Here is a 26,290-nt window from a genome sequence, read left to right on the forward strand (position 1 = left end):
TTTAACAAAAAGAACTGATTTTTAATAGTTAACCACTTAAGTAGTCTAAAATACAGAATTACCTAAGTAGTAAAAGTGTAAGACACTTCACAAGTTCACAGTTTCAACTTACAAATTAAAATTTACATTCATAACTCATAAGCATTTACTGATTACAGACTAACTGACTAAGCAATTAAGCATACAAAAATACAAAAACACTGAAGTTCAGACATTAAGCAGTAAGCAATTAAGTTTTAATCCAAGCCTCCAAAACTTGAAAGTCTAATGTCCAAGCCACCAAGCATCAGCCGTCAGCAGTCAGCAACTCAGCATTCATCAAAAAGAATACCAGTAGACCCTAATAATATGATAATAACCTAATAATATGATAATAACCTATTTGGCTATTCCTCTTCCTGATAAGTAAAAACACAAAACTTAAGCTTTAAAATATATAAACTTTAAAGTTTAAACAATTGAACATGAATGAGTTATGAATGTAAATTTTAGAGTGCTCAGATTGCTATTTTTCCAGATCAACCAAGGATTGGGGGAAATTGCTCAATATGAGTATGGCACAAAACACCACACTACATAGGCAACATGTCAAACCCAATTCTATATATTCAGAAAACATGGTGGAAGCATCATCATTGCACAAGGGGCCAAAGACAATTAAGTAATTAACAATAAGTCAATAACAGAGATATGGAGACTTGAGAGAAGTGAAGCCATATACATTACCACTTTACCAGACACCATTCATCATTCAGGTGTCAAATGCTCAATGGCAGCAACATTTAAAATGTCACCAAGTCATTGAACACTTTCCAATTCCATTGCCCAGCCAAGGAATGAGGGCCTGAGGGACATTGATATTTGATACACATACACTGTAACACTGATGCAGTCATACAGAGATATCATATAATAATCATTGATCAAATATCAAAATAAATACAGAAATGCTTTATGGAATAAAAGTTATAAGTATATAATCATACAGGTATTGTAGGCAATAATCCAACTCCAGTGGTGGATGTGCTGCACAACTCTGCGAAAAGAAAAAACAAAACACAAGTATAATTAAAAGAAGTATTAATATATAATAAATAGTTATAATTCTAAGTTAAAATGTAAATTTTAGAGATTTACCTTTCTCAATCCTTTCAACATCTTCAATATTTTCTTCAACAGAGATTGGTTGATTGGCTAACCTCAACCAATCCTGTGCACACACAAGTGCCTCAACAATTCATAGGAGTTAGGGAACTCCTAAAGGCATCTAGTACTCTCCCACTGGTACTGAATGCTGATTCAGATGCAACAGTAGAGATTGGAACAGCAAGTACATCCCTTACCATTTTAGATAACACAGGGAACCTATCATAATTCAGCTTGCACCATCTTAGAAGGTCAAAAGAATCCTCATCATCCACAATGACCTCAGACAAATACACCTCCAACTCAGTTCTTTTCATTGACAAATCACCAGTACCCAATTTTTGTTTCTTAATCTGGGATTTCAATAATGCTTGAGGTTTCCCAACAGAAACACAATCAGAAATTATAACTGAAGGGGCTGATTTGGCATAATTTTTAGGAACAGACTGGACAGGAAAACAGGACACATAATCTTGAAATAACTCCTTAAGGCCAACAACAACCTTATCAAACATTGTTTTACCTTTGTCCTCACCATATAACTGGGTAAACTGAATGGGCATATATTCTATTTTGTCCCAGGGGTCTAAGATATTTGCATAGAATATGAGAAAGTTCATTTTTTCAGGCTCACCCCAATACTTATCAAACTTTGCCCTCATATTTGTACCCATCAGTTTAACACTATCATCAACTTCCACCATATTACTTAACAAGCAAGACAGATCAGAAATCTCAGAGAAAAAAGTATTAGAAGTCACATACAGTGAACCAGAAATTCTAACAGTCATTTCATAAAAAGATTTTAGAATTTGTACCAAACCAGAAATGGTTTCCCAATCCATGAAGTTAGGTATATTATTCTCACCCAAATCAGATTTAAATCCACTGTCTGAGCTTGCATACTCTTCAAAGACTTTCTCATACAACAAAGCAGCACTCAGCATCATATAGGTGGAGTTCCACCTTGTAGGAATATCAAGACACAAAGACTTCTTGGCTACCACCCCCATTACATCAGCTAGCTCCCTAAACCTTTGAAGCCTAGCAGGTGAGCTTCTCACATACCTAACAGAATCCCTCACTTTTTTAACAGCACTACCAGATTCTTTCAACCCATCCTGTACCACCAAGTTAAGGATGTGAGCAATGCACCTCATGTGCAAGTACTTATTCCTAACAGCAGTACAACCCCATGACACAAACTTTTTCTTTAAGAATCCTAGGGCAGTATCATTGCTAGAAGCATTATCAACTGTGACACTGAAAACTGATTTTAGACCCCAGTCCATAAGATAACTTTCTAAAGCCTTTGCAATACTTTCACCCTTGTGGGAATAGATAGGAACAAATGAAATGATTTTCTTTTGGAGCTTCCACTCACTATTAATGAAATGTGCAGTTATGCACATGTAGTTTATTCTCTGGACTGAGGTCCATGTATCAGTTGTGATACTAACCCTCTGACTACTAGTCCTAAAGAACTTCTTCAAGTTGAGCCTCTCATCAGAAAAAATCTTAAAAATATCCCTACTGATAGTCCATCTTGAAGGGATTTTAAACCTAGGACAGCAAACAAACACAAACTTTCTAAACCCCTGTCCCTCAACTATCCTAAAAGGCAATTCATCCAGAATAATCATCTCAGCTAAGGCTCTCCTTATCAAGTCTTGGTCAAATACCCAAGTACCTAACACCCCTTTTGATCCTTCACTACTTTCAGTTCCAGCAGAAGAAGGTTCACGTTGGAAAGTAAGCAAGGACTGCCTTGTATCCTAAGAGTGAGGATTTTTAAGGCAGTTTACCACATGGAGTCTAAGAGAAGAAGTCCCATGTTTCTTGGACTCACTACAATACACCCTAACACAGTATAAACATTTTCCCTTGATAACAATGCCCTCAGAGTCTTTGATCTTTTCAAAGTGATCCCATACAGGAGATCTGGTCTCAACCACTTTCCTTTTCTTAGGAACAGGTGGAGGCAAAGGCTGCTGAGACTGAGATGTATTTGTCTCTACAGCTGTGGCTTCCACCTCAGGTTGACTTCCAGATAAACCACTAATACTTTCCATCTAAAAAAAGTAAAGTATCAGTGAATGGGAAATCACTCAGGGAAAATCATCAACAACTATGGACAGAGGTATCAAACATGCACATTACCACATATATTCATATAATTACTTTCAGTTAATTTCACATGGCATCATGTATGCAGAATTGCACATAAAACGATTTAAGGGTCACATATCCATAAACTTAATACAATTTACAATTTACAAAGAAATCCATATTCAGGCATTCAAGCTAAGTAGATGTATGCCACTTCATAATGCTCATCATCTATATGGATTTCACACACAGGGGCTAGGGCTTCCACTAGATTAGGGACAATTAACCCTTTAAGCCTTTAACTCCTTTAAGGGACAACACAGTTACACAGATTTACACTTATAAATTATAAATTTATAATGCTCATCAATCATCATTTATATGGAATATGGATTTCCAAGGGCAAAGGGACACATGGGCTAGAGCTTCCACCAACAGATCACAAATTAGAGACAAGCGAGTGAAGTGACATGCAATCTGAAACTTCTCAACAGATCACATTACCACAGTCCACACAAATCAGTGAATCACAATCACATAAACCCTAATCAAACTATCAAAGTATCACAAATTAGAGACAAGTAACATGCAATCTGGAACTTCTCAACAGATCACATTATCACAGTCCACACAAATCAGTGAATCACAATCACATAAACCCTAATCAAACTATCAAAGTATCACAAATTAGAGACAAGTGACATGCAATCTGGAACTTCTCAACAGATCACATTATCACAGTCCACACAAATCAGTGAATCATAATCACATAAACCCTAATCAAACTATCAAAGTATCACAAATTAGAGACAAGTGACATGCAATCTGGAACTTCTCAACAGATCACATTATCACAGTCCACACAAATCACAATCTATAAGAGTATAAGAATATAATCTAAGTATCTAACAATCTAAAAGACTAGGATTTAGAGAATAGAGATTACTTCGTTTCTCTAAATTAAACCCCCGAGAACAAAGGGCTTCGATTCCTAGCCAGCGAACTGCAATCCACCGGAGACTCACTTCGACTCAGACTCTCAGAGGTCAGGGGCTACCGGAAAGGAATGGGGCTTGAGGGCTTCCACCGGAGAATAATAGCTTCCACAGTCCACACAGTCACACTCTCAGAGATTGAGAGAAGCTGAGATTCTGAGAACTGAGAAGGGCTGAGAGAGAAGTCAGAGAACGAGAGACTTTGAGAGAACTAGGGTAGAGAGAAGTTAGAGAGTTCTCTGGAAGAAGGGAAGAGCTGCGCAAATGAGACTAGGGTTTGAGAGTTCTCCGCTCCTTCTTCTATATATACTCAACCTACACGACGTCGCATTACTTAGGTTATACGAAGCCTTAGTCTAAATCGGGTAGTCGGACGGGTTCGGGTGGAAAATATACCCCCCCTCCCCGAACTCATTAAACCGGCGTCGTTCTACGCCGCGGTTCGGATTTGGCTTCTTGGGTTCGGTTTTCGAACCATTCTCGTGTGTCGGGTTCGGGTTGGTTGGGTTGGGCGGGTTATGCACAGGCCTAGCTGGAGACGACCCCTTCGTCTCCGGCTAGCTAGGGAGGCTATTTTAAAAAAAAAAAATATTTCAAAATAATTATTTTATTTAAAATTATTAAAATAATTTTTTTTTTAAAATTGAAACAAAAAAAAAAACTATTGTATTATTTTTAAATATAATATAATAAGTGACACTTCAGGAAATAAAATCAGGAAAACATAGCATCCAGGAAGAGAGTTCAAATAATAATAATAATATAACAAGGTCACGTGGCCTAATGGATAAGGCGCTCGCCTCCGGAGTGAGAGATTATGGGTTTGAGTCCCACCGTGATCGAAATATTTGTTTCACCAAGTGACAGAATACTAATTGTTATCCCCAAATATTTTGCCTATTTATGTACCCTGAGTAAAAACATAAAAATAATTAAATTGATTTTGATTTTAAAGAATAATGATTAATTTCTGTTTGATTTTTCGTAGGGTGTATTTAGTTGGTAGGTTTAGCACTCAGGTATATGTATGAAAGTGATTGTTATTGTTTTGTTGACTGGTTTTTTAAATACTACTATGGGTTTGAAATATCTCATTAATAGAAAAATTCATTCCCTTATTTTATAAGGGTTTCATCCCATTATTCATCCTTAACCTAATCATTTTCATTCCACCCTACTATCAAACATTCAAAATACTTTTACCAAATTAAACTCATTACTATTACCAAGTATTTAATACTCAATCCGATTCTGATTTTCATGTGCGAATCAAACACACTCGTATTTTTCAATTTTCTGACCTTTCATGAAAATTTCAACGTACGTTATATCGCCATAGTTACTCCAGGACAAAGCTCTGTTATAGTCGTTTTTTTTTTTTGAAACCTGTTATAGCCGTTATAATGTCAGAAAACAGAAGAAATTACAGTCAGGCTGGGATTATCCCAGCCAATATTGGCTTTGCAAGCTGATGTGGCAAAGCCACATATACATTTTTTATTTTTTTTTTTAATGAAATGGGTTTGCAAATTTGCACTGCAAGCAAATTTGCAAACCCTGAAAAAGCTGCCGCGGCTGTACTGCCGCGGCAGCTTTTGTATATATTTTTTTAAAATTTTATTTGATTTTTGTACTTTTAAGTATTTTAATATTATTAATAATGTTATTTTAATATGTTGGGCCCACTTTTGAAGGTTGATTGGATTTGCAGGGTTGTAGTGTGAATAGTAGATGATTTGCAAATGGGATGATGTGGAAGTGGGACCCATTTTTGAAAGTAGGAGATGTTTGCAGGGATAAGGACAGCCTCAGCGTTTTATCTACAGTTCTCCATCATTTTATTCCGTTTTTTACTGGCTTGACCCTTGTAGATTGACCCAAGACATATGTTTGTTTTTAGAAAAAAAGGCCAAATAAATCATTTAATTTTATAAATTTGTGCAAATATTATTTTTAGTAGGTTACTTTTAAGTTAAGCATGTAAAATAATTCTTTCCAAATTTATAAAGTTAAATAGTTTAATTGCACAGTTTATTTGTTCGATGACCTAATTGCACAAACATTAATAGTTCGGATCGTTGGCATATTTGATACTTTTTCCTCGTTTTTATTGTATATATTTCATATCTTACTAGAAGATGACGGGTGATAGAATCTAGTAGGGTGAAGCAAATGAAGCGAAGCACAACAAAGATGTATATTAAACAATAGAACTACTTAAATATTGTGATTACTGTAGGCATATTGTTGAACCTAAATATATATTATTATCACAATTAATAAAAGAATTGTTTCGCTGTCATCACCGTATGCACTTTTTCGAATCACATAAATCTTGTGTCCTTTTTTATTTCCATTTTTGCTATTGATTTCTAGCTTCATCTTGTTTTTCTCTGCAATTTTTTTCATTTTTTTTCTCCTTTAGTAAAATCATAGTATGGACGAAAATAAAATTTTCTTTTTTAAGAGCTCAATATTAAATAGGTTGTTTGATTTACAAGAAAATAAATTATTTTCTTCAATAATTTTTTGAAATTATAAACCCCTATATGAGCTTAGTCGTAGATTTTTCTTCTTTAAAAAAAAAAAACAATTTATTTAGGTGTCTTAGATATTTGTTTTCGTACTGGAATCCTCAGAGTGCTAAAAAAATGAATATATAACAAGAAATATGTATTTTTTAAAAAAAAAAAAAAACTATGTTGTTAGAGATTTATATAGTAGATGGGTAAATATTATATTTCAGATATAGTTATCTGAAATTTAAATACTCCACAATATTTTAGTGTTGTAAAATTGTAAATATTATTTTAATTTTGACAGAGATTCTATTGATTAAGAATCTTCTTATTTGATTTTTATAAGAGTTTGTTTTCTTGGTTCTTATATCTCTTTAAAATGTCTTCTAATTTTGAAAGAATTAAAAGAGACTTAACCAGAAAAGTTAAAAGAAAAATTACAAGATAGGAAAAATTAGAAAAGACTTGACAAGAAGAGACTTGAGGAGACAAAAACCATAATAAGCTTGATAGAAGAGAATCAAATAACAAGAAATGAACAACAAGGTCGCGTGGCCTAATGGATAAGGCGCTCGCCTCCGGAGCGGGAGATTGTGGGTTCGAGTCCCACCGTGATCGAAATATTCGGTTTTGTGGTTTCTTCAGGTGCCTGCCTTAATTTTGACCGCTAGCTGCTTCTCATCGTAACACCACACCACTCAAATGTTTCGCAATAAAAAAAAATTGAAAAATTATTTTTTATTTGTTGTCTCGCACAATTCTTAAGAGGTCATTTGTGGTGTTTTTATTTTACCCACCATAATATATCTACTCTATTTCACATCTATTTATCTCAATATAATCTAATTTTAAAATTACGTTTTTTTTTTTTAATATGATCTGCAATAAAACTCGAAATTCAAATTAAATTTTGAATTATTGGTTAATTTTTTAAATATTTTTAGTTATGATATATTCAAAACTAGAGTGAGGATGTAGTATTATTCATAACGTAAATGCGTTGTGTATTCTTTAAATATCCTTTTTTTTTTTCATCCATTTAATTATATTTCATCAAATTTTTTATATTAACTAACATTTTCATCTTCTTTTTCTCCATCAAGTTTTAAAAGGTGGGAGCAATGTTAGGGGAGGTGTTTGGTTGGTAATTTTTGTATCTTGTTGTTGGATTTGATACTTATTATTATCTTTGTTAGGCTATTTTTGCTATTTTATTATCGGTTCAATCTTTTAGTAATTATAAAACTCACTATATTTTTATTTCCCTACTTTTGAACAATAGAATAAAAAATGATGAAGAAAAAAAAATAAAAAAAAAAGGTATTGTGTGTACATTCAGTATGGAACTTTTCACACACACACACACACACACACACACACACACACACACACACACACACACACATATATATATATATATATATATATATATATATATATATATATATATATATATGTATGTATGTATGTATGTATGTATGTATGTATGTATTATATTTTTACATATTTATTTATGTTTATTTTTATTAATTTTTTATTTGTTTTTATTCCAACTACTAAATTATCTGTGCGATGAACGAATAAATTTTTTTTATTATATATTTAGATAATAAAATTATAAACAACTCTAATATTTGTAAGTACGCATTTATTTGATTATAAGATTAGTGAAAAAGTATCACTAATTAATTAAGAATTAATATTTATCCATTAATTAAATAATATATGACGCAACTATCTTTAAAAAATTGATATTGTAATATGATTTAGACAATTATATTATTACTAATAAAGAATAGAAAAAAAAAAGGAAAAATAATTTAAAAGGCATAAATCGGTGAAAAAAAATTGAATTAAATCACCTAATTTAGAATTGTTTTGTTCTTATATATGATTTAGGTAATTTTTTAGTATAAATAATAAATATGTTTCAAAAGGAAAAAAAATAAAATAAAATTAGGCAGTAGTTAAGAATTACAAATACTTGGAATCAAAACATGAGTAATTTCATTACTCTTGTAAATTTGTGTTAGAATGTAAAAAGATAAGAAATTTAATAACAATTATAATATTAAAATATGATAATATAATATGGACAAATTTTTACAAACTTTGAAAATTTTCTTGTATGCAATATTTGCTGTTGAAGTTGTTTTGTTGCTTACATGGTCACAAATCAATATTTTCAACACATTTAGAATATTGTAATTTGTAAGATTTTTCAAAATGAAAGTATGAGGAAGACAATTATACTAGGCAATTATGTTAGTAAATAATTATTGTTTTGATACATTAATTTCGGCGAGTTAGTAAATAGAATTAATTCCTTAATTATAATAATATTATGCGTTTGTTAAAATATATATGTATAGAATTATAAATTTGTATTATTTTTTAAACAGAAAGTGTAAGACAATTATATCAAGAAATTATGTTAATGAATAATTATTATGTTTTGGTATATTAATTTTGACCAATTAGTACATAGAATTAATTCAATAATAATAATAATAATAATAATAATAATAATAATAATATAATAATAATAATAATAATAATAATAATAATAATAAGTAATTATTATTATTTTCGTAGATTAATTTCGGTCAGATAGTACATAGAATTAATTCCTTAATTATAATAATATAATATATTATACATTAGTTTATATATATATATATATATATATATATATATATATATATATATATATATATATATATATATATATATAATTTAGTTCCCGTGCGGTGGGGTGTCTCCCATGCTGCCGTGCAGTTGTGCCGTTGAATCTGAGCCATTAATCTTGCCTAAATTAACATCCATGATTATCAATGATTAAAAAATAATGTGGTGACAATTTGGTAATTTTGCATCCTTCCCCCGTACCCCCGGATGAGAAGGCGACCAACCTGCTAACCAATAGCGGGTAGTCAACCCATCGACCAGCACCCAGTCAGGAGCACCAAGTGGTTCGGCCGGTCAGTATAGTGCTCGCTAGGCGGTTGGTCGCAGGTGGTCGGGAAACAAGGAGACTAGCGGGATGTTGCCCAGGAGCTGAAGAGTAGTATCTTGAAGATTTTTTCAAATTCGGGGCGAGATTTCCTTCTCTATCATTAGAAAATGGATCCCATAACTTAGGAAATAAATCCCAAATTCATTTACCAAGATTTGTAAAGGTTAAATTTGTTAATTTTTTTTTATTTTTATTGTTTTGCTTTCTTCACTCCATTCTCTATGTATAAATACCCTTAGGGTCACATTGTAAAAGGGGAGACATCCACTCTCTAGTAATAAGGGTTCACGACTACCATTGTCTAAGATGACACAAAGGTCGCCACTCTCTAGCCGCAAATGGGAACTCAATTGATATATATCTACATTTCTCTAGAGAAAAATACAATTGTACAAGTACAAACTACCTACAAAATATAATGGATTTCAGTTGGCACCAGCACCTAAAAGGGTTTGTGGCTTTCACCTTTCAGTTTCCATATAAATATTATCTTATCCCTTGTTTTTCCTCTCATCAATTATTTATATTATCTCTTATTAATCTGATGGGCTTGTCGAATGACTACCCCGTTAGTCAAAAACCCAACAGATCGACATGTACCTGAAGATAAGGCGATGGAGACCAAATGAACAATACATGTTTTAGCTGCGTATAGTATTCCAATTTTCAGACATTTAATTTGCTGGATGGTCTCAACCTCAGACTTAAACATGTTGCGTGCACGTATAGTACGACATTCAAATACAGTGTTGTGAATTAATTAAGGTTTGTGGGCGGGTGGTAACGTGTGGTGAGCTGAGACGACAAAAACAATATTAGGGAGTAGTCATTTCATGTGATTGACAGTGGCCAAAAATTATGTGATGGTTAGGTATAGGTTATCCCTTAGCTGCTTGTCTCTCCCTGTCCTCATAAACCATTGACAAATGTTGGTTGTTTGTTGCTTCAACAAATCACAAGCCTACAAGACAAGAATGTTCGCATCAAATCGTGTGTTACGTTTTAACTAACCTGCCTCTTTTGTCTCTTTAATTTGATCTCATGTGAAACCATTAGCTTATCATCAATTCATTCCCTCTCACTTTTACTCACTTTTACTCATTGACGAGGCCGTGGCTATCATTGATAAGTTATCTTCATTTTGTAGGTCAGGGAGTAAAATTAGAGAATATAAGTATCATTTTCCCTCTTGGAATACATGCATAGTTTAGTGATCTAGTTGTACCCGTGCTATACTAAATCTTACTGACAATAAATCTGCATTCAAATTCGATCTACTATTATCCTTATCTTGTATACTAAAACGTTGATACGTTCTTACATATAGTGATAAAATTAATACATTTATCCCGGACTTTGGTCTTGATCTTGACCTACTTATTAAAATTTAATGATGTGTTCTGTCTCAACTAAAATGTCTAAGATGATAATTAGCTTAGGCTGCACACACTATCTGTGGATTGTATGTTGACGAGAGGTAAGTTGATTCTAATATCAAATTGAAAGATACATTTTGTTTCAACTAAAAATATAAGCTTATAATTGAGATGCACAATTATATTTATATATTAAATATGCTCAACAACTAATATAAGACCTATTTTTCTATATTCTCAATTTGTTCATTTGTATATACACATTTTGAAATGGTCTGTATTTAACTTTTAAACTTGGCTAATTCTATGTAAGGAAAAAAAAAAAAAAAAAAAACCCCAACCACACAGTGTGTACTATAATAACCTCAACCTAAGCTACACATTGATTCCTCTTTCTATTGGATTATATATAAACATAGGGAATTCTTTTTTTTTTTTTCTTTTTTTTTTAAAAGAAAAAAAATACTTAGGTCAAAACACAGAGACCAATTAACAGCTATTGAGATCATAATGAAGGCTATTTAAAAAAAGCTGTGGTTCACGTTAACAGCCAGACTTTGCATGAAACCAGGCTCCCAAGCCGTTATAATTTAATGTTTTTTAATTAATCCAAGAATGGTCCCCCCCCCCCCACGTACCCCAACCCACCACCCCCCCCCCCCCCCAAAAAAAAAAAAAAAAAAAAAAAAAAAAAACCACCCTTCTTCAGTTTACAGTTGTTTAGCCATGCATCGTTTGTGATTGAGAACTTTCACAAGTTTAACAAAATCTTAGGAATTTTTAAGGTTACAGGTAGTGTAAATATACCCTTTAAATTTTTATTTCTTTAGTTAATAAAGACAGTTAAAGTATAAACAGAAAGTATATTATTGTCGAATTGTGTAGAATGCAACCGTATGAGTCGTAAACTGTGAATGGAGAAGTAATGCAAGTACAATACACATTCAAAATTTGAAGACATCGATGAATAACAAAACCTTTGTCGTCCTTTTCATGCCAGACATCACTAATGCATACATTTTTTTTTTTTGAAAGAAAAAATTTAGAAAAAAGGGTCAAATAGGCCATTGAGCAAAGATCAAATTAAAGTTCAATTAAGTGACTAAAAAAAAAAAGTTAAAATAGGATGCTGAACTAGAAATTAAATTCCAATTGAGGTATCGAACTAAAAAAGAGTACAATTAAATCACTTAACATTCAAAAGTAATCTAATTTTTTCATATAATCGTTGAACTAGAAACCAAAGTTCGATTGAGCCACTGTACCCAAAAAAAAAAAAAAAAAAAAAAAAAAAGTTCAAATAAGTCATTGAACCAAAGACTAAAGTCCAATTGAGCCACTAAACCATAAAAAAGCCAATTAAACCGCACAACATTCAAAAGTCATCCAATTTTGGTCATTCAAAACTAACCTACATGAACTTGGAGTTGGAACAATGGATGGAAAAATTGGTTAACTTTTGAATGTTGAGTGGTTTAATTAAATTTTTTAATGGTTCGTGGTTCAATTGGATTTTAGTCTCTAATTCAATGATTTATTTGAATTTTTTTTTATTTTATTGTGTGATTCAATCGAACTTTTGTTTCTAGTTCAGTGACTTATTTAACACTTTTTCATTAAATTTATTGAATCATAAAAGTACCACGTTGTGTTGTTTACCTCACGTTGTAATAAATTACCTTACTGCCTTCTGAAACCACTAAAGAGCTGTGTTCATAGTAGTACTGGACAATTCCGTTACGCTTATTAAACACTCTTACAATTTATTTATTTATTTTGGTTCTTCTATTCTTTTCTACCTCCTTAAATTTACCGCTACTACCGCACTCACAATCAATCAGCTACTTACGTCTTCACCCTACCCTATCTATCTAGTTTAGGTGACGAGGAGAGTTCTAAATAAGAATGTCAATTGTTTCAGTTCGTTCGATTTTGAGTTAACAATCGTTATGATGTAATGTGTACACTGTTTTATATTTATAATTACTGTATTATATGTTCATAATTATAAAGTTATATATTTATATTTTTTGAATTTCATATTTATAATTATTGAACTCTATATTCACAATTACAGAACTCTATGTTTATAATTAATGAATTATATCTTCATAATTATAAAGCTATATATTCATAATTTTTTAACTTCATATTCACAGTTATTGAATCTCTCTATTCATAATTACAGAACTATATGTTCATAATTATGTTCACAACTCTACGTTCATAATTATAGAACTATATATTCATAATTTTTGAACTATATATTCATAATTATGAACAGTTTTGAAACCGTGTCCATCTTACAAGGTGGACACTGTTCCACAGCATAATTTGCCTTGAGTTAATTAGTCCTATCGAATTATCGGACTTATATATTCTTTTGACGGGTTTAAAATTCTTAGCCTTAACCCCAAAACCTCAAACTATTGTACTTATCCGACGTGCTCAATTAAAACTTTTGACATTTTTAAATTAACATTTTAAACTTTTAATTTTAATAAATTAAAATATTTTCACTACAAAATATGAACTTATATATCATTCAATCAATCTAAATCTTTATTTTCGAATTCCAACGTAAAACAATTAATATACTTACACTATAATATCATATGAGTTAATACCTAAAATGATCCTCGACTATAATGGTTTTTCTCAATTTCGTCCTAAACGACTTTGGTGACCTAATGTAGTCCCAGATTTTTATGCTTTTGCTCAATTTAGTCCCAGACTTTTATGCTTTTGCTCAATTTAGTCATCTGTTTGGTGTTCCGTCCATTTGGTGTTAAATAGATAGACAATTCAGTAATTTCAATATTGACATCTATTTACTCCTAGACCGGCAAAGTGCGAAATCCCTCTTTTTTTTTTTTACTAATTACTCCCAAATCTACAAATATAAAATTTGACTCGCAGGTCTGTTAGTAATTCTGGGAGTAATCCGTAAAAGAAAGAGGAATTTCGCACTTCGCAGGCCTGAGAGTAAAGAGATGTCAATATTGAGATTACTAAATTGTCCCTTTATTTAACACCAATTTGGCGGAATAACAAACGGGTGACTAAATTGAGCGAAAACACAAAAGTCTGGGACTACATTAGGTCACCAAAATCGTTTAGGACAAAATTGAGAAAAACTACTATAGTCGAGAACCATTTTGGGTATTAACTCAATATCATATTTATAGTAAAAATTTTTATTTTTTTCATTATTTATCTTCATAGAAAGTATTTTATTTTGTAATAAATTTATTAAAATTTTAATTAAAAATACTAAAGATGAGCTTACATATAAACTCCATGCATATTTTGTTCCATATCACTTCTCTGTAACAAAGAATAGCCTTAATTAAGTGGTTGGGGCTATCAAGCTAGACCACTAAATTTCGAATTAGTAAATACAAGATTTTAAATTCAATCGTAATGACATGATAATCGGACAAAGTACTAGATCTGACCCGGTGCGACTAACCCGTCAAAACAGTCAAACAACGTACGGTCAGAAGCAGAGAACATGTGAATCGGTTACAAGAGAATGCATTAAGAACACCGCCTCATCAAAGATAGGAGTTATGGATGGTAGTGTCACTTATTAGGAGCCGGTCGTTGCTATCACTATTGTAACCATTCCACATGTTCTTTGCTCCTGACCATTGTTTGACTGCTTTGATGGGTTAGACGAACCGGGTCGGATCTATTACTTTATTCAATTATCCTCGCTTATATAGGTTTATAGTATTAAGACTGACCATATGTAGCAAAAGAGGACGCGCTCCTGTTTATATATGGTACACAAATCATAGCAATACAATTGTTTCTGTTTACTAATACATAAAATATATCCGATAACATTATTACCGGTCACCTAAAATACCAAAATATACTAATAAATCAAAAGAGTGAAATATATTTTGACTCACTGTGGTAGCTAGCACCTAGCAGTAAAAAAAATGCAGTACAAATGCAGCTATATGCCCTGCAGGACCATTGCACTTCACCATTATGCCAACAAAGGGTAAGACTTTAATTTGATAATCCCAATTAGCAGAAGCATTAATCAGGGCAAGTGATATAATCCTGCAAGATACTATCATCTGGAAACACTAATTATTGTTATTTGTTACAGCACAGAGAGCATATAAAATAAAAAATGAAGAAGATTCACCCTCCATTGATTAGATGTCTAGAGTAGTTAAGAACCCTCCAAATCTTAAAGCAGGCTTTTCAAGAACTTGGCATGATCCCCACCACTTGTAAGCTTTATGAAGGTACAAATGTACCCATCCTCAGGGATGGACAGTAACACTACACACCAGGGGAGAAGAGGACCTTTCGGAGGGGCATTCTTGTCAAATCAATTTTTGATTGGATTTTGCTGGGAATTAGTGCATAATCACATGGGTGTGAAATTAGGTCTCATGTGCCCACATGCATGGGAATCCTCTCCTCTTGTGTTATTATGAGCTCTGTTAGTTTAATTTTAAGCTATATTAAGGGTCAAACTTGCAAAACCCTCTCTCTTCAGACCATTTCATTTTCTTATATAAAAGGATATATAAATGCCATCCGATTGAGTAAAACTCTAATCACGTATCATAATTTTACTGAGAGAAGGATAAAATCAACATAAAAAGTCATTTTTCATATACCTCAACTCTGAGAATAGAAGTGATTCCCTTTATTTCGGTACATAATTAAAGGTTTCGTTTGTGTTCATGTTGAAGATTTCTAATGAGAACTCGACAGGCAGGGTGTCCTCCTTCTTACTGTGACCTTTTTTTTTTTTTTTTTTTTTTTTTTTTTTTTTTTTTTTTTTTTGTGTAACAAAAAAAATCTGAAGAGTCATTATCTAAAAATATGCAAAAGGTAAACCCTACTCATGTGTGACTAGCTCAACCGAGACAGTGGCTATGTTTGACAAACCTAGCTGAAACGGTAGCTCAGTCACACAATCTTTTTTTTAGACCAATTAAAACATGTCACGTCAGAATAGAGTAAAAAACGAAACAAAAAATAAAAATAGATGTAATATTACTCTTCTAATTCATTTTTAATACTCCCATTGCAACTAAGCTCACACTCTATAGACGGGCTTAAACAAAAAAATTTATTTGCCAAAAGTTTTAAATAATTTAACAAATTTTTTTACAATATCTTACACCATTATTTCTGGTATATTAAAAGCATTAATCAATACTAGTACTTTTTTATCTTACGCAACTTTTAATATTATTGTACTAAGTATTGCGAAGACAATAACTAATGCTATCATGTACAACCCAAAAAAACATATAGTTGTACTATGGAGCATTGGAGCATCATTATTGTAAACTTTTGTCAGGAAATTAATTCTAGTTAAAATTTATTTTAATTTTTTTGTTTGATCAAGTCATGAGGTGTTCTGAATGGACCTTAATTGTAAGATGCACCTTTAATCTTATATCATATTCAAATTCATTCTTATTTACATTGAACCGGCCTAATTAAGGAGCAAAGTGCTGGCCAGATTGATTTTTCTTTTTATTGTCCCATAGTACTTTTCCATCCACCAATCCAAGAGTTTTGTTAATGCATGAACAGTTTTGCCCTGTCATGCATGAACATAATAATTGTATTCTAAATAATGGATAATGCCTAACCATTGCCATAAAAACCCATCAATTAGTGCAGCTTTTAGGGCAGCTAGCTCTTCTTGCTTTTGAGGTGTAGGTTGGCTGCATAAATAATACCAACATAGAAGAAGAAGCATGGAATTGACCTTATTACTATATTTTTTGGGATAAGGGTTAAATAAGCCCTCCAACTATGTGTCATAATGCAATTAAATTCTTGAACTAAAAAAATGTTAAATTCAATCTTTACACTTGTTAAAAATATACAATTAACACATTTAAGAGGTTACCAATATGTAACCAGTTAATTTTGATTGCATGACATCCTATGTGGCATTTCAATTAAAAAAATATAAAAAAAAAAAAGTCGCCAACTTCTTCGTCCCCAGGATTAAGAAGCTGGCATGCTTCACCGTAAGTTAAGAACGGAGAAACCATGACTGCTCCGTTCAAATCGGACAGAGAAGCCCGCGGCTAGTTTCTCCATCCGTTTCGGACGAAGAAACCGACAGTTGCCTTCTCTGTTCATTTCGGATGAAGAAACCGGCAATTTTTTCGTCCGAGCTGACGAAGAAGCTGACGAGTTTCTCCGTCCAGATCGGACGGAGAAACCCGCAAGCTACTTTGTCCATGTCGAACTGGACGGCTCTGACTCCTTCCAATTCAACGTGGACGAAGAACGGAAGAAGCCATGGCAGCTCTCTGCCATGGTGGTTTTTTTTTTTTTTTAATTAATTTGATTTATTATTTTAATAATTTTTAAAAAGAATTAATTTCACTTTTGATCCCACGACTTTAGAGGATCTATCACTTTTGGTGCACAACTTTAAAAGTTTTCAATTTTGGTGCCTAACTTTGTTGTTTTTATCAATTTTGGTCCTTTCAATCAAATTGACGATGAAATATTGCCAGATTTTATATTTTTAGGGGTAAAATCGTCACCCCAAGGAAACATCTTCAATATCTAAACAAAATCACTCTAAAATCATATCTATAGGTGTTTGATCGATGAGAATAATTGGGAAGACGGACAGAAACTAGACACAGATCTATGAGATTTATAGCATCGACGATTGCCAAACTCTTATATTTCTCTTAACATGATTTTTCTTTTGTTTAAATATTGAATATCTTTCCTTGGGATGACGATTTTGCCCCTAAAATGTAAAATCTGGCAATATTTCGCAGTCAATTTGATCGAAAGGACCAAAATTGATAAAAATAACAAAGTTAGACACCAAAATTTAAAAAATTTAAAATTGTGCACCAAAAATGATAGAACCTCTAAAGTCGTGGGACCAAAAGTGAAATTAGTTCTTTTTAAAAATATTAATCTATGTGACATTTTATTACGTGGCAATCGTGTGGCATGTGACTTGAAGATAACATGTTATTATAGGTCAAATTAGTTAATTGCACATTTTTAACAAGTGTAAGGGTTTTTGAATTTCTTTTTAGTTCAAGGGTCTAATTACATTTGATATATAGTTGGAGGGTTTATTTGACTTTTATCCCTATTTTTTTACTGGAAATAATTAACAAGAGAAATACTGGGCTTGGCCATAAAATGTCACAGCTCTATCCTCTGCAAATTAAGAATCTTGGTTAACAAAGCACAAAGATGCAAAATGTCCGATGATGCAATGTCACAATCTTAAACAGCCAAACATTATTTGGTAAGCTCAGCAGTAGAATATCCAAACAAATTTTATCAAAAAAAAAAAAATAAAATATCCAAACAAATTCAAGGGGTCCCGGATTCGGGTGAAATCAGAGTCAGAAACCGTACGGTTCATGGTTAAAACGGAAGAAGTTTCAGTCGGCGATTTATCTTCAGATCTAGTTTCTTTCTCCTTAAATAAGAGTAGGGGTTATGGAATTTCCTAATACTAAGGGGGTGTTTGGTTGGCATGAATTGCATTGATATTGAATTGTAATATAATTCAATGAAATGATAAATTATATTGTTTGGTTGGAGAGAATTGCAATTTATAGGTTTTCTAAGAATTGTAATTCACCCATACAAAGAAAAGGGAAAATGAAGGAAATGATATATTTGTCCTTGAATGTTATTATTAATATTATTGCACAAGAGTATTTTAGTTTTTATATCATTTCTCTCATTTCCATTCCGAATAATTCTATCCTCCTACCAAACAATGTAATTTTAAATTCTTTTCTCAGCGAATTACAATTTCTTTCACCCTTAATTCCTTCCTTCCAACCGAACGCCTTGGAAGAGTTAATACCAACCAGGGTCTTCTGAGCATAGTGGCCACCGCCACCACATATAGTCCTAAATTTTCAATGGTCTATTTTCAAATTTAACCACTCATGGTCATTTAACCGTCAAGTTAACCACACTCATGATCCTTCAAACTTCATAATCTTAACAATCTGTACATGGTCCTAACTTTGGTCTTATTCATTAACGGTTAAATTTGAAAGTTGAATGACTAAACGTGGCAGTACCACTATATTCGGAGGACTTGAAGTGGTATTAACTGAAAAGTGGCAGCTGTATGACTTTATTGTCCTACATGCTATGGATTTAAAATTAGAGGTAGCTAGACAGGGGGATGCCATAGAAGAAAGGTTTTGTCCTATAGCCCTAAAGTTGTCCATGTGCCTGTTTTCTATATTCTAAACACCCCCTTAGCTCATCTGGTTTCATCTTCACCAGACCACTTGGTTTAAATATTCTCACCGGCCAAAAGCTTTATATAAAAGAAGCTGAGTGAGAGAAAGATCGAACCTCAAAACTCTCCAACAAACACGTACTAATAATGCAGTAAAGCTTTTCTTTCTTTCTTCTTCTCTTTTAACGCCATCCATGGAGCCTTCTACTACTACTACCTCGAGTCCCAGGATTTCCTTCTCCGCTGATTTTCTCGACGGCGGCGAGGAGGAGGAGGAGGAGAAAGATTTCATATCCATAACCCCTAGTTCGGACACAGAGAAAGATGTTCGTAAAAAGGAGAAAGTGAGGAATAATGTAGCAGCGGAGTTTGAATTCCTGTCGAGCAAGATGAACAGCGAGAGCATGATAACCGCCGACGAGTTGTTCTTCGAGGGGAAGTTGCGTCCGTTCTGGCAAATGCAGCAGCAACAGTGCGAGAAGCTGAGCAAGATCAGCCTGAAAACGGAGAAGCACGCCGCCGCCGGCGAGGAGGAGAAGGAGGAGAGCTGCGGCAGGGCGGCGGCGGTGAGCTGGTTTCTGGACGAGGATCCATCTCCGCGGCCGCCGAAATGCACGGTGTTGTGGAAAGAGCTGTTGAGGCTGAGGAAACAGCGAGGTTCTTCTTCGTTGTCGCCGTCTTCTTCGACGTCGTCGTCTTCTTCCTCCGGGAGCTCTGTGTCCGGCGGAGATGAGAGCAAGGAAAGGGAGAATAAGAGTAATGTGAAGATGAGGGTGAAGAAAGGGCTGGAGAGAACTAGATCGGCGACTATAAGGGTGAGGCCTGTGATTAATATGCCTATTTGCTCACAGGGGAAGACCACTGCAGCACTGCCTCCCATTTTCTCCTCCTTCAAAAAGGCTAGTAAATTAGAGAGATGATTATGATGATGTCTCTCTCTAATTCAACATTCATTTTCGATCTGCTCTTCATCTTTTAGTATATCTTTTCTACTGTAAAATTTAGATTATTTTGATGTTCCCTCTAATGGATCTCATGAATTTCCCATTTTTTTCCATGTTTTGTCATCATAGCTTTGAATCTACTGCATTCCATACTTCACTTTGGGTATAGAAAAGTCTTAAATTTTTAAGTAAGCTGTTTCATCTTTAGAGGTATTAATAATGTATTTACAAAATCTTTACATTTTAAGTATAGATCAGCCTTATATCTCTATGTCAGCTGTTTCACCTTTAAAGGTGTCTATAATGTATCTATAAAATCTTGACTTTGGATATGAATAGCTTTAAATCTCCAAATCAAGTATTCCACCTTTAGAAATGTCTACAATTACTCATTATGTTCGACCGTTAAAACCCTGAATTACATCCAAAAAAGACCTAATCCCATTTAGTTCTTCAACAACCTGCAATAACAACACCATTTAAGCTCATCAAGTACATATATATATATATATATATATATATATATATATATATGAATGACGAGGAAACCGCAATCATTATACGAGAAAATATGTATTGGATAAGTCTCATATTTTGATCTTAGCAAATAAAGAATCACAAGAAAGTAAACCAGTTTAAGTTGTCTATAATTCATAAGCATATTTAGCTCTTGAAAATCCTGCAATAACACCATTAAAGCTCTAGCTTCATCAAGCATATATATTTAGTTACGTTCTTGAAGCACCTGCAATAACACCATTAAAGCTGCTCTAGCAATTCATCCAAGCATATTCTAGCAGTAAGGCTAGAATATCGCTTCATTTGGATGAAAAGAATTAAGAGTATAAAAGAAGCAAAAATGGGTAGACAAAGGGATTCATCAGGGCCTAACCATACAAATTTTCATGCATTTTACTAGCTCCATCTAAGGGAAATCTCAGATGCTTGATCTGCAAATACTATCAAACAGTAGTATAATATAATAATCTTATCTTAGAGACTGTATATATATATATATATATATATATATATATATATATATATATATATGTGTGTGTGTGTACTTAAATTAATGGTAGCAGTACCTTTTTTCCCCAAAAGATGCTTAATGGTCTCAAGAAACAACAAAAGTAGCCAGTGCAACACAGTATAGAGAACATGCAGATTAGTCCTCCAAATAACACAACCAATTCTTTCCACTATTCCAAAAGAAAAAAATAAATAAAGGTGAGCAGAGACATAATATCATTCTGAAATTATGAACATAATCCTGTTGGGCGAAAATCGGTAAAGGCCAAGTTTAATACCGAATAGCAGGGGATTGTTGAGCGAAAATAGGTAAAGAGTTTAAAAGGCCAAGCCTAGCACCCAGCATTTAAAAAATGTGTGACGGTGGGGTGTTTGGTAAATAGCTGTGAGCTGATTGGGTTAGTAGGTTTGACTAGTTGATAACATTAGCTGATTGTAGAATAATGTTTGATAAATTAGCCATTAGTTGATAGTTGATTACATGCAAAATGACTTTCTCAAAAAGCTTATTGAAAAAAAAAAAAACCTAATTTGAGCAGCTTTTTAAATTTTAGCATTTTGGAGCAATAAGCTATTACAAAAAACTAATTAATCAAATACTTATATTGGCTGTTTAACCAAGTCAAACAACTAATAATCGTCAAGTAAACCAAAATTAACTGACAAGCTAACTATGTTACCAAAGACGGTAAGAAAATAAAATTACGACTTTGCTACTAGCTATACCTTTTGACGTAAGGCGTAAGCGCTTCATCCTAACAAATCCATACAATTTTATTATGAGTATATCATTTGTAACAGTATACACTTCACTTGCATCATGGCAAATTGCAGGTACACAAGAAGGAAATCACATCACAATACAATTAAAAACTGTAAACCAAAAAACAAAAAAGATAGAATTAAAGAATCTAAACAGAGCTCTTTTCTTTATGTCAGTCTATACACAACCAATTAATTACACAAAATTGAGCAAACATTTCTTTCTACTGAACTATGGTGAGTTAAACAACAAATGGGGGACCATTTTCCATGCTCAAGAGTCAAGTCCTGGTCATTGTGTTGTACATATATGATTTACAAGAAAAGAAAAAAATGCAAATGGAGATTGTGAAAGTGTTGGACCCAAAATAATATACATTTATATAGTCTTCAATTTATCCACTTCCTCATCTAGGTGGTTCATGGTTGCGACAAGAATGGATTCCCAGAAGTCCTAAACGAAGAACAACAAATTGTTCAGTATAATACCAAAACGAGAAGGAAGGGCAGGCGATTAAATTCCTAAATCAGCAACTAAGAATTCAAACATCGTACATAAATTACCTAAGGTTTATTCCAGGTTTCCCAACAAGGTTGTCCGGTATTTTGCCAGTGAGATTATTGTTTTGCAAGAAGCTACAACCACATAAACAATACCAAGTCTCGTCAAAATATTCAGACACGAAAGAAATAGGAAGCCAAATGAAAGCCGGTTATGGACTAACGTTTAATACGATAGTGGAACTTACAGTTCATTAAGGCTTTCAATGCTCCCAAGTGACGGGGAAATCTCTCCACCGAGCAGATTGTCTTCCAAATGTCTGAAAGGGCAGATAATGAGTACGAGGAATTTCGGGGGAAAAAAAAAAAGATAATGAAATTGCCAGTGAAAGAAATAATGCAGTTCTTGACTTACAAAGTTTCCAATCTCTTTAAAGAAGATAAATCCGGGATATCTCCAGACAAATTATTGTTTCCAAGCCAGCTGTTAAAAGTCAGATAATAATATTAGCAAATGTATTTGTCCCTCGCAATGTACTAAAACCCGAGAGAAGTTTTTCGTTGCCTACATGCCACTCAATGCAGTCAAGTTGGCAATGCCCGGGGAAATTGTTCCCGATAGTCCCATCCTAGTCAAGTTTCTGCAGAGAAGAGGGAAAATGCATACACCTTCTAGTTATAATAGTCGAGACCAATTTACTTTTTCTTGATTCGTCGGGGATGGGGCATAAGCAACTTGGTAAATTAGAATAATCGCAACTTACAAAGCTATCACACGAATTCGGGATCCTCCAGAACACACAACTCCGGTCCACGGGTACTGAGGGGGAAGACATGGATCACCACTCCAATCAAGCGGAGGATTCTTGAAACTTCCCTTCAATCTTTCCAAAGCAATGACTGCAGGGAAAACAAAATCGATATCCCGGTTATACGAGTTTTCCTTTCTTTTCTACTGCAATTTATACGAGCCATAAAGTCAAGGGTCATCCAAGATGAGCTCATATGACACAACACGAGAAGACCAAGAAATAGTTACATACAGGTAATATTAACTAGCATTAGCCTTACCATCTCGAGTGTGTGTTTTCCCACCGAGAGGCAACACTTCAAAAATCTCTCCCGCATTGATCAGAGGACCAACACTTGAACCAGGGGCAGGGTTTAAAGTTATATTCGTAACGCCAGAGAGAAGCCATTCATTTGTAAAGACAGCTAAACCAGATGGAGTCACATTAAGGTTGGGGTAATAAACTAAACCATTCAAGCTTATGTTGAAAACTCTCCCCGAAAATGTATCCCGATCATCAGCAAAGTAAAGAGCAATATGATACGTTGCGTTTGGCAGAGGCGAGGGAGGCCACAACAACTCCAATGGTTCAGGCCTGTTCATTCCAAGGTGTGTCTGAAATAGTTTCTGAGGGGGAAGATTCCAAAAACCCGAAACAGACACATTGTTGAGATTTGGTTCAGCAGGAGAATGCACTCCAAACTGCTCCCAGTATCGATCAAATTGATCATCAGGGTATCTGGTAAAATCAAGTCATTACATACAGTCAAACAAAGAGGGGTATCTACAGTCAAAACATCTCTACAAAGCTATGGAAGCCTGTTTTATAACTTATATTATAGCCACTAAAAAGTTAAAATTACTCCTCTTCAAAACCATTGTTATCCATTCTTGTATTTCAAAAGCTTGAGAATTAATGTAATTGCAAGCTGTTCCTATATTACACTGAACCAATTCTTAGAATCAAGCGCTTACTACTTAACGCCAAAAGTTATAGCTAGTAGCGACTCTGGGTGCTGGACTAGGCCCTTTACCAGCCTCAGCCCAACAATCCCCCCTCCTAGCACCAACTGTGACCCTGATACCACTTGTTAGTGTCAAAAACTTACCACTTACGCCAAAAACTACAACTAGTAACGAAAACGCAACTTTATTTCCTTATAGACCGTCATCACATTCTCGGACTAGGTCCTTTGTCAACCTCTGCCCAACAATTCCCAGCCGGTACTAGACTTGGCCTTTACCGGCCCTTGCCCAACAATTTCCCCCTCCCAGCACCAACTATGCGCCAAAGGCTATAGCTAGTAGCAAAAGCGTAACTTTATTTCTTTATACACCGCCATCACATTTTCCCGACATTGGGTGCTGGACTAGGTCATTTATCAACCTCTGCCCAACCGTGAGTCCGTGACCCTGATACTACGTGTTAGTGTCAAACGCTTACCACTTACTCCAAAAGCTATAACTAGTAGCAAAATCACAACTTTATATACTTATAGAGTCATAGACCGTCATCACATTTTCCAGACGTTGGGTGCTGGACTAAGTCCTTTGCCCAACAATCCCAGGCATCCGGTGCTAGACTTGGCCTTCGCCCAACACCAATCAAAGTTAACTTAGCTTTAATACATTGAACCAGGCAAACTCAAAGCAAATAGCAATGAGATAGTAAGAACTAACCGAATAGGTGGGCCATTGTACCCAAAACTGTGCCTTGCATACAACCTAAGAGAATAATTGTTGAAATCAGTGGAATTGTACAAGGAATCCCCCACCAACAGAATCTCCAGAGCCGAAATAAACGGGTCGGAATCCGTATGATCATTGGCTCCCAAGCACACCCTCATGGCCTTATCCGCAGCCAAAAACATCCCTTCATAGTAAGTAGGGATCTGAGCAAGGTAATCCTGGGTTGTATTCACAGCGCTCCACAGAGTCCCATCCACAATCTGGTCAAATACCGGCGGAGTAGGATTCCCGTTGACCCCGCCGTAGAAATACGTTGTACGGACCATGTACTTCCCTCCGCGAAACACGGGGACAACGTAGCAGAATTTCTTGAAATTGTTGCCCACAACCGGGAATGTACGGGCGGTCGAAAGCCTGGGGTCCATACCCGGAAAAGACACGTTCTTGGGTGCCCCAACGGCGATATAGTCCCCGTCCGGCGACCATTCTTGGCCGTCGATCACCGAGCCAACAGCAGCGCCGCAGTCAATCAGAGCACCTGGGGAACAACAACAAAAAAAACGAACTTTAAAAACAAAACATAAACGAGAGACTATGAGTGCAAGCAAGAAAGAAAGATATGGAGATAAGGGAATTGAATTACGTCTAGGGGGTTGAGAAAGGGAGAGGGAGAAGAAGAGAGAGAGGAAGAGGAGGAGAGAGCAGAAGGGTATTGGGGACATGGTTGAAGGTGGGCGGCGGTGGGGGAGATGGAAGGTGTGGCTATGAAGGCTATGGTGGGTGGGCAGTTGAGTTGAAAGGGTTGAGGAAGAAAAGAGGAAGTATTAGTTTAAGTGAAGTAGGTGGGGAATTGAAGAGAAGAAATCAAATGGTGAATTGGACAATGAGGGAATTACGCGGGAAGAGAGACAACCAGGTCAAAGAGCTCCACCAAAAGCTTTGCTGCTCTGGCCGGCCTCTCGGCTTAATTATGGCTTTAGGGGTAATGAAATGAAAGGGCCGGAAATGATTAGGTCGAGAGAGAAGTATCAAATAGCCTCATCTATAATTTATAAGTGTTTAATCATTTTCAGTCTTTTTATTTCATTAAGTTTTGACATTATAAGTAAATTATATAACAATTGTAATATACTACAATGTAATAGAGCCAATAACATTCAAAA

The 26,290-nt window shown here is 34.3% G+C and overlaps 3 protein-coding genes and 2 non-coding genes across 5 annotated transcripts; 3 read left to right on the forward strand and 2 right to left on the reverse strand.

The window, feature by feature from the left end:
- Window positions 1-980: 980 nt before the first annotated feature.
- LOC109192133 (zinc finger BED domain-containing protein RICESLEEPER 2-like) lies at window positions 981-3,218 on the reverse strand. The gene is made up of 4 exons (XM_019342726.1): window positions 3,012-3,218; window positions 1,275-2,921; window positions 1,138-1,210; window positions 981-1,036 (listed from the first exon to the last, which is right to left on the reverse strand). Exons 1-4 carry the CDS (start codon window positions 3,216-3,218, stop codon window positions 981-983), a joined length of 1,983 nt encoding a protein of 660 aa, XP_019198271.1.
- Window positions 3,219-5,019: 1,801 nt separating this feature from the next.
- On the forward strand, window positions 5,020-5,092 carry TRNAR-CCG. Its single transcript has one exon. It is a non-coding gene; the product is annotated as a tRNA-Arg (tRNA).
- A 2,222-nt stretch (window positions 5,093-7,314) lies between these two features.
- TRNAR-CCG lies at window positions 7,315-7,387 on the forward strand. The gene has a single exon. It is a non-coding gene; the product is annotated as a tRNA-Arg (tRNA).
- Window positions 7,388-19,305: 11,918 nt separating this feature from the next.
- Window positions 19,306-20,469, forward strand: LOC109192117. The gene has a single exon (XM_019342718.1). The coding sequence runs from the start codon at window positions 19,607-19,609 to the stop codon at window positions 20,330-20,332; it is 726 nt and encodes a 241-aa protein (XP_019198263.1). The 5' UTR covers window positions 19,306-19,606; the 3' UTR covers window positions 20,333-20,469.
- Window positions 20,470-22,283: 1,814 nt separating this feature from the next.
- Window positions 22,284-26,084, reverse strand: LOC109192109 (probable LRR receptor-like serine/threonine-protein kinase At1g67720). The gene is made up of 9 exons (XM_019342710.1): window positions 25,771-26,084; window positions 25,119-25,665; window positions 23,720-24,177; window positions 23,413-23,548; window positions 23,218-23,289; window positions 23,064-23,132; window positions 22,897-22,968; window positions 22,712-22,783; window positions 22,284-22,601 (listed from the first exon to the last, which is right to left on the reverse strand). The coding sequence occupies exons 1-9, from the start codon at window positions 25,847-25,849 to the stop codon at window positions 22,568-22,570; spliced, it is 1,539 nt and encodes a 512-aa protein (XP_019198255.1). The 5' UTR covers window positions 25,850-26,084; the 3' UTR covers window positions 22,284-22,567.
- Window positions 26,085-26,290: the final 206 nt, after the last annotated feature.

The sequence above is a fragment of the Ipomoea nil genome, unplaced genomic scaffold (genome assembly GCF_001879475.1).
Source record: "Ipomoea nil cultivar Tokyo-kokei standard unplaced genomic scaffold, Asagao_1.1 scaffold1769, whole genome shotgun sequence".
In the NCBI taxonomy this organism is placed as follows: domain Eukaryota; kingdom Viridiplantae; phylum Streptophyta; class Magnoliopsida; order Solanales; family Convolvulaceae; genus Ipomoea; species Ipomoea nil.

Bases quoted from the DNA above. Each gene is read 5' to 3' on its own strand.
- LOC109192133 (XM_019342726.1), bottom strand. From the start codon at position 3,218: ATGGAAAGTATTAGTGGTTTATCTGGAAGTCAACCTGAGGTGGAAGCC. The intron at 2,922-3,011 runs GTTAGGGTGTAT...CCTCACTCTTAG, and splicing joins AGGGAAAATGTTTATACTGT to GATACAAGGCAGTCCTTGCT. The intron at 1,037-1,137 runs GTAAATCTCTAA...TTCTTTTCGCAG, and splicing joins TGTTGAAAGGATTGAGAAAG to AGTTGTGCAGCACATCCACC.
- LOC109192117 (XM_019342718.1), top strand. From the start codon at position 19,607: ATGGAGCCTTCTACTACTACTACCTCGAGTCCCAGGATTTCCTTCTCC.
- LOC109192109 (XM_019342710.1), bottom strand. From the start codon at position 25,849: ATGTCCCCAATACCCTTCTGCTCTCTCCTCCTCTTCCTCTCTCTCTTC. The intron at 22,969-23,063 runs GTAAGTCAAGAA...CTGCCCTTTCAG, and splicing joins TTAAAGAGATTGGAAACTTT to ACATTTGGAAGACAATCTGC. The intron at 22,602-22,711 runs GTAATTTATGTA...TTCTTCGTTTAG, and splicing joins AAACCTGGAATAAACCTTAG to GACTTCTGGGAATCCATTCT.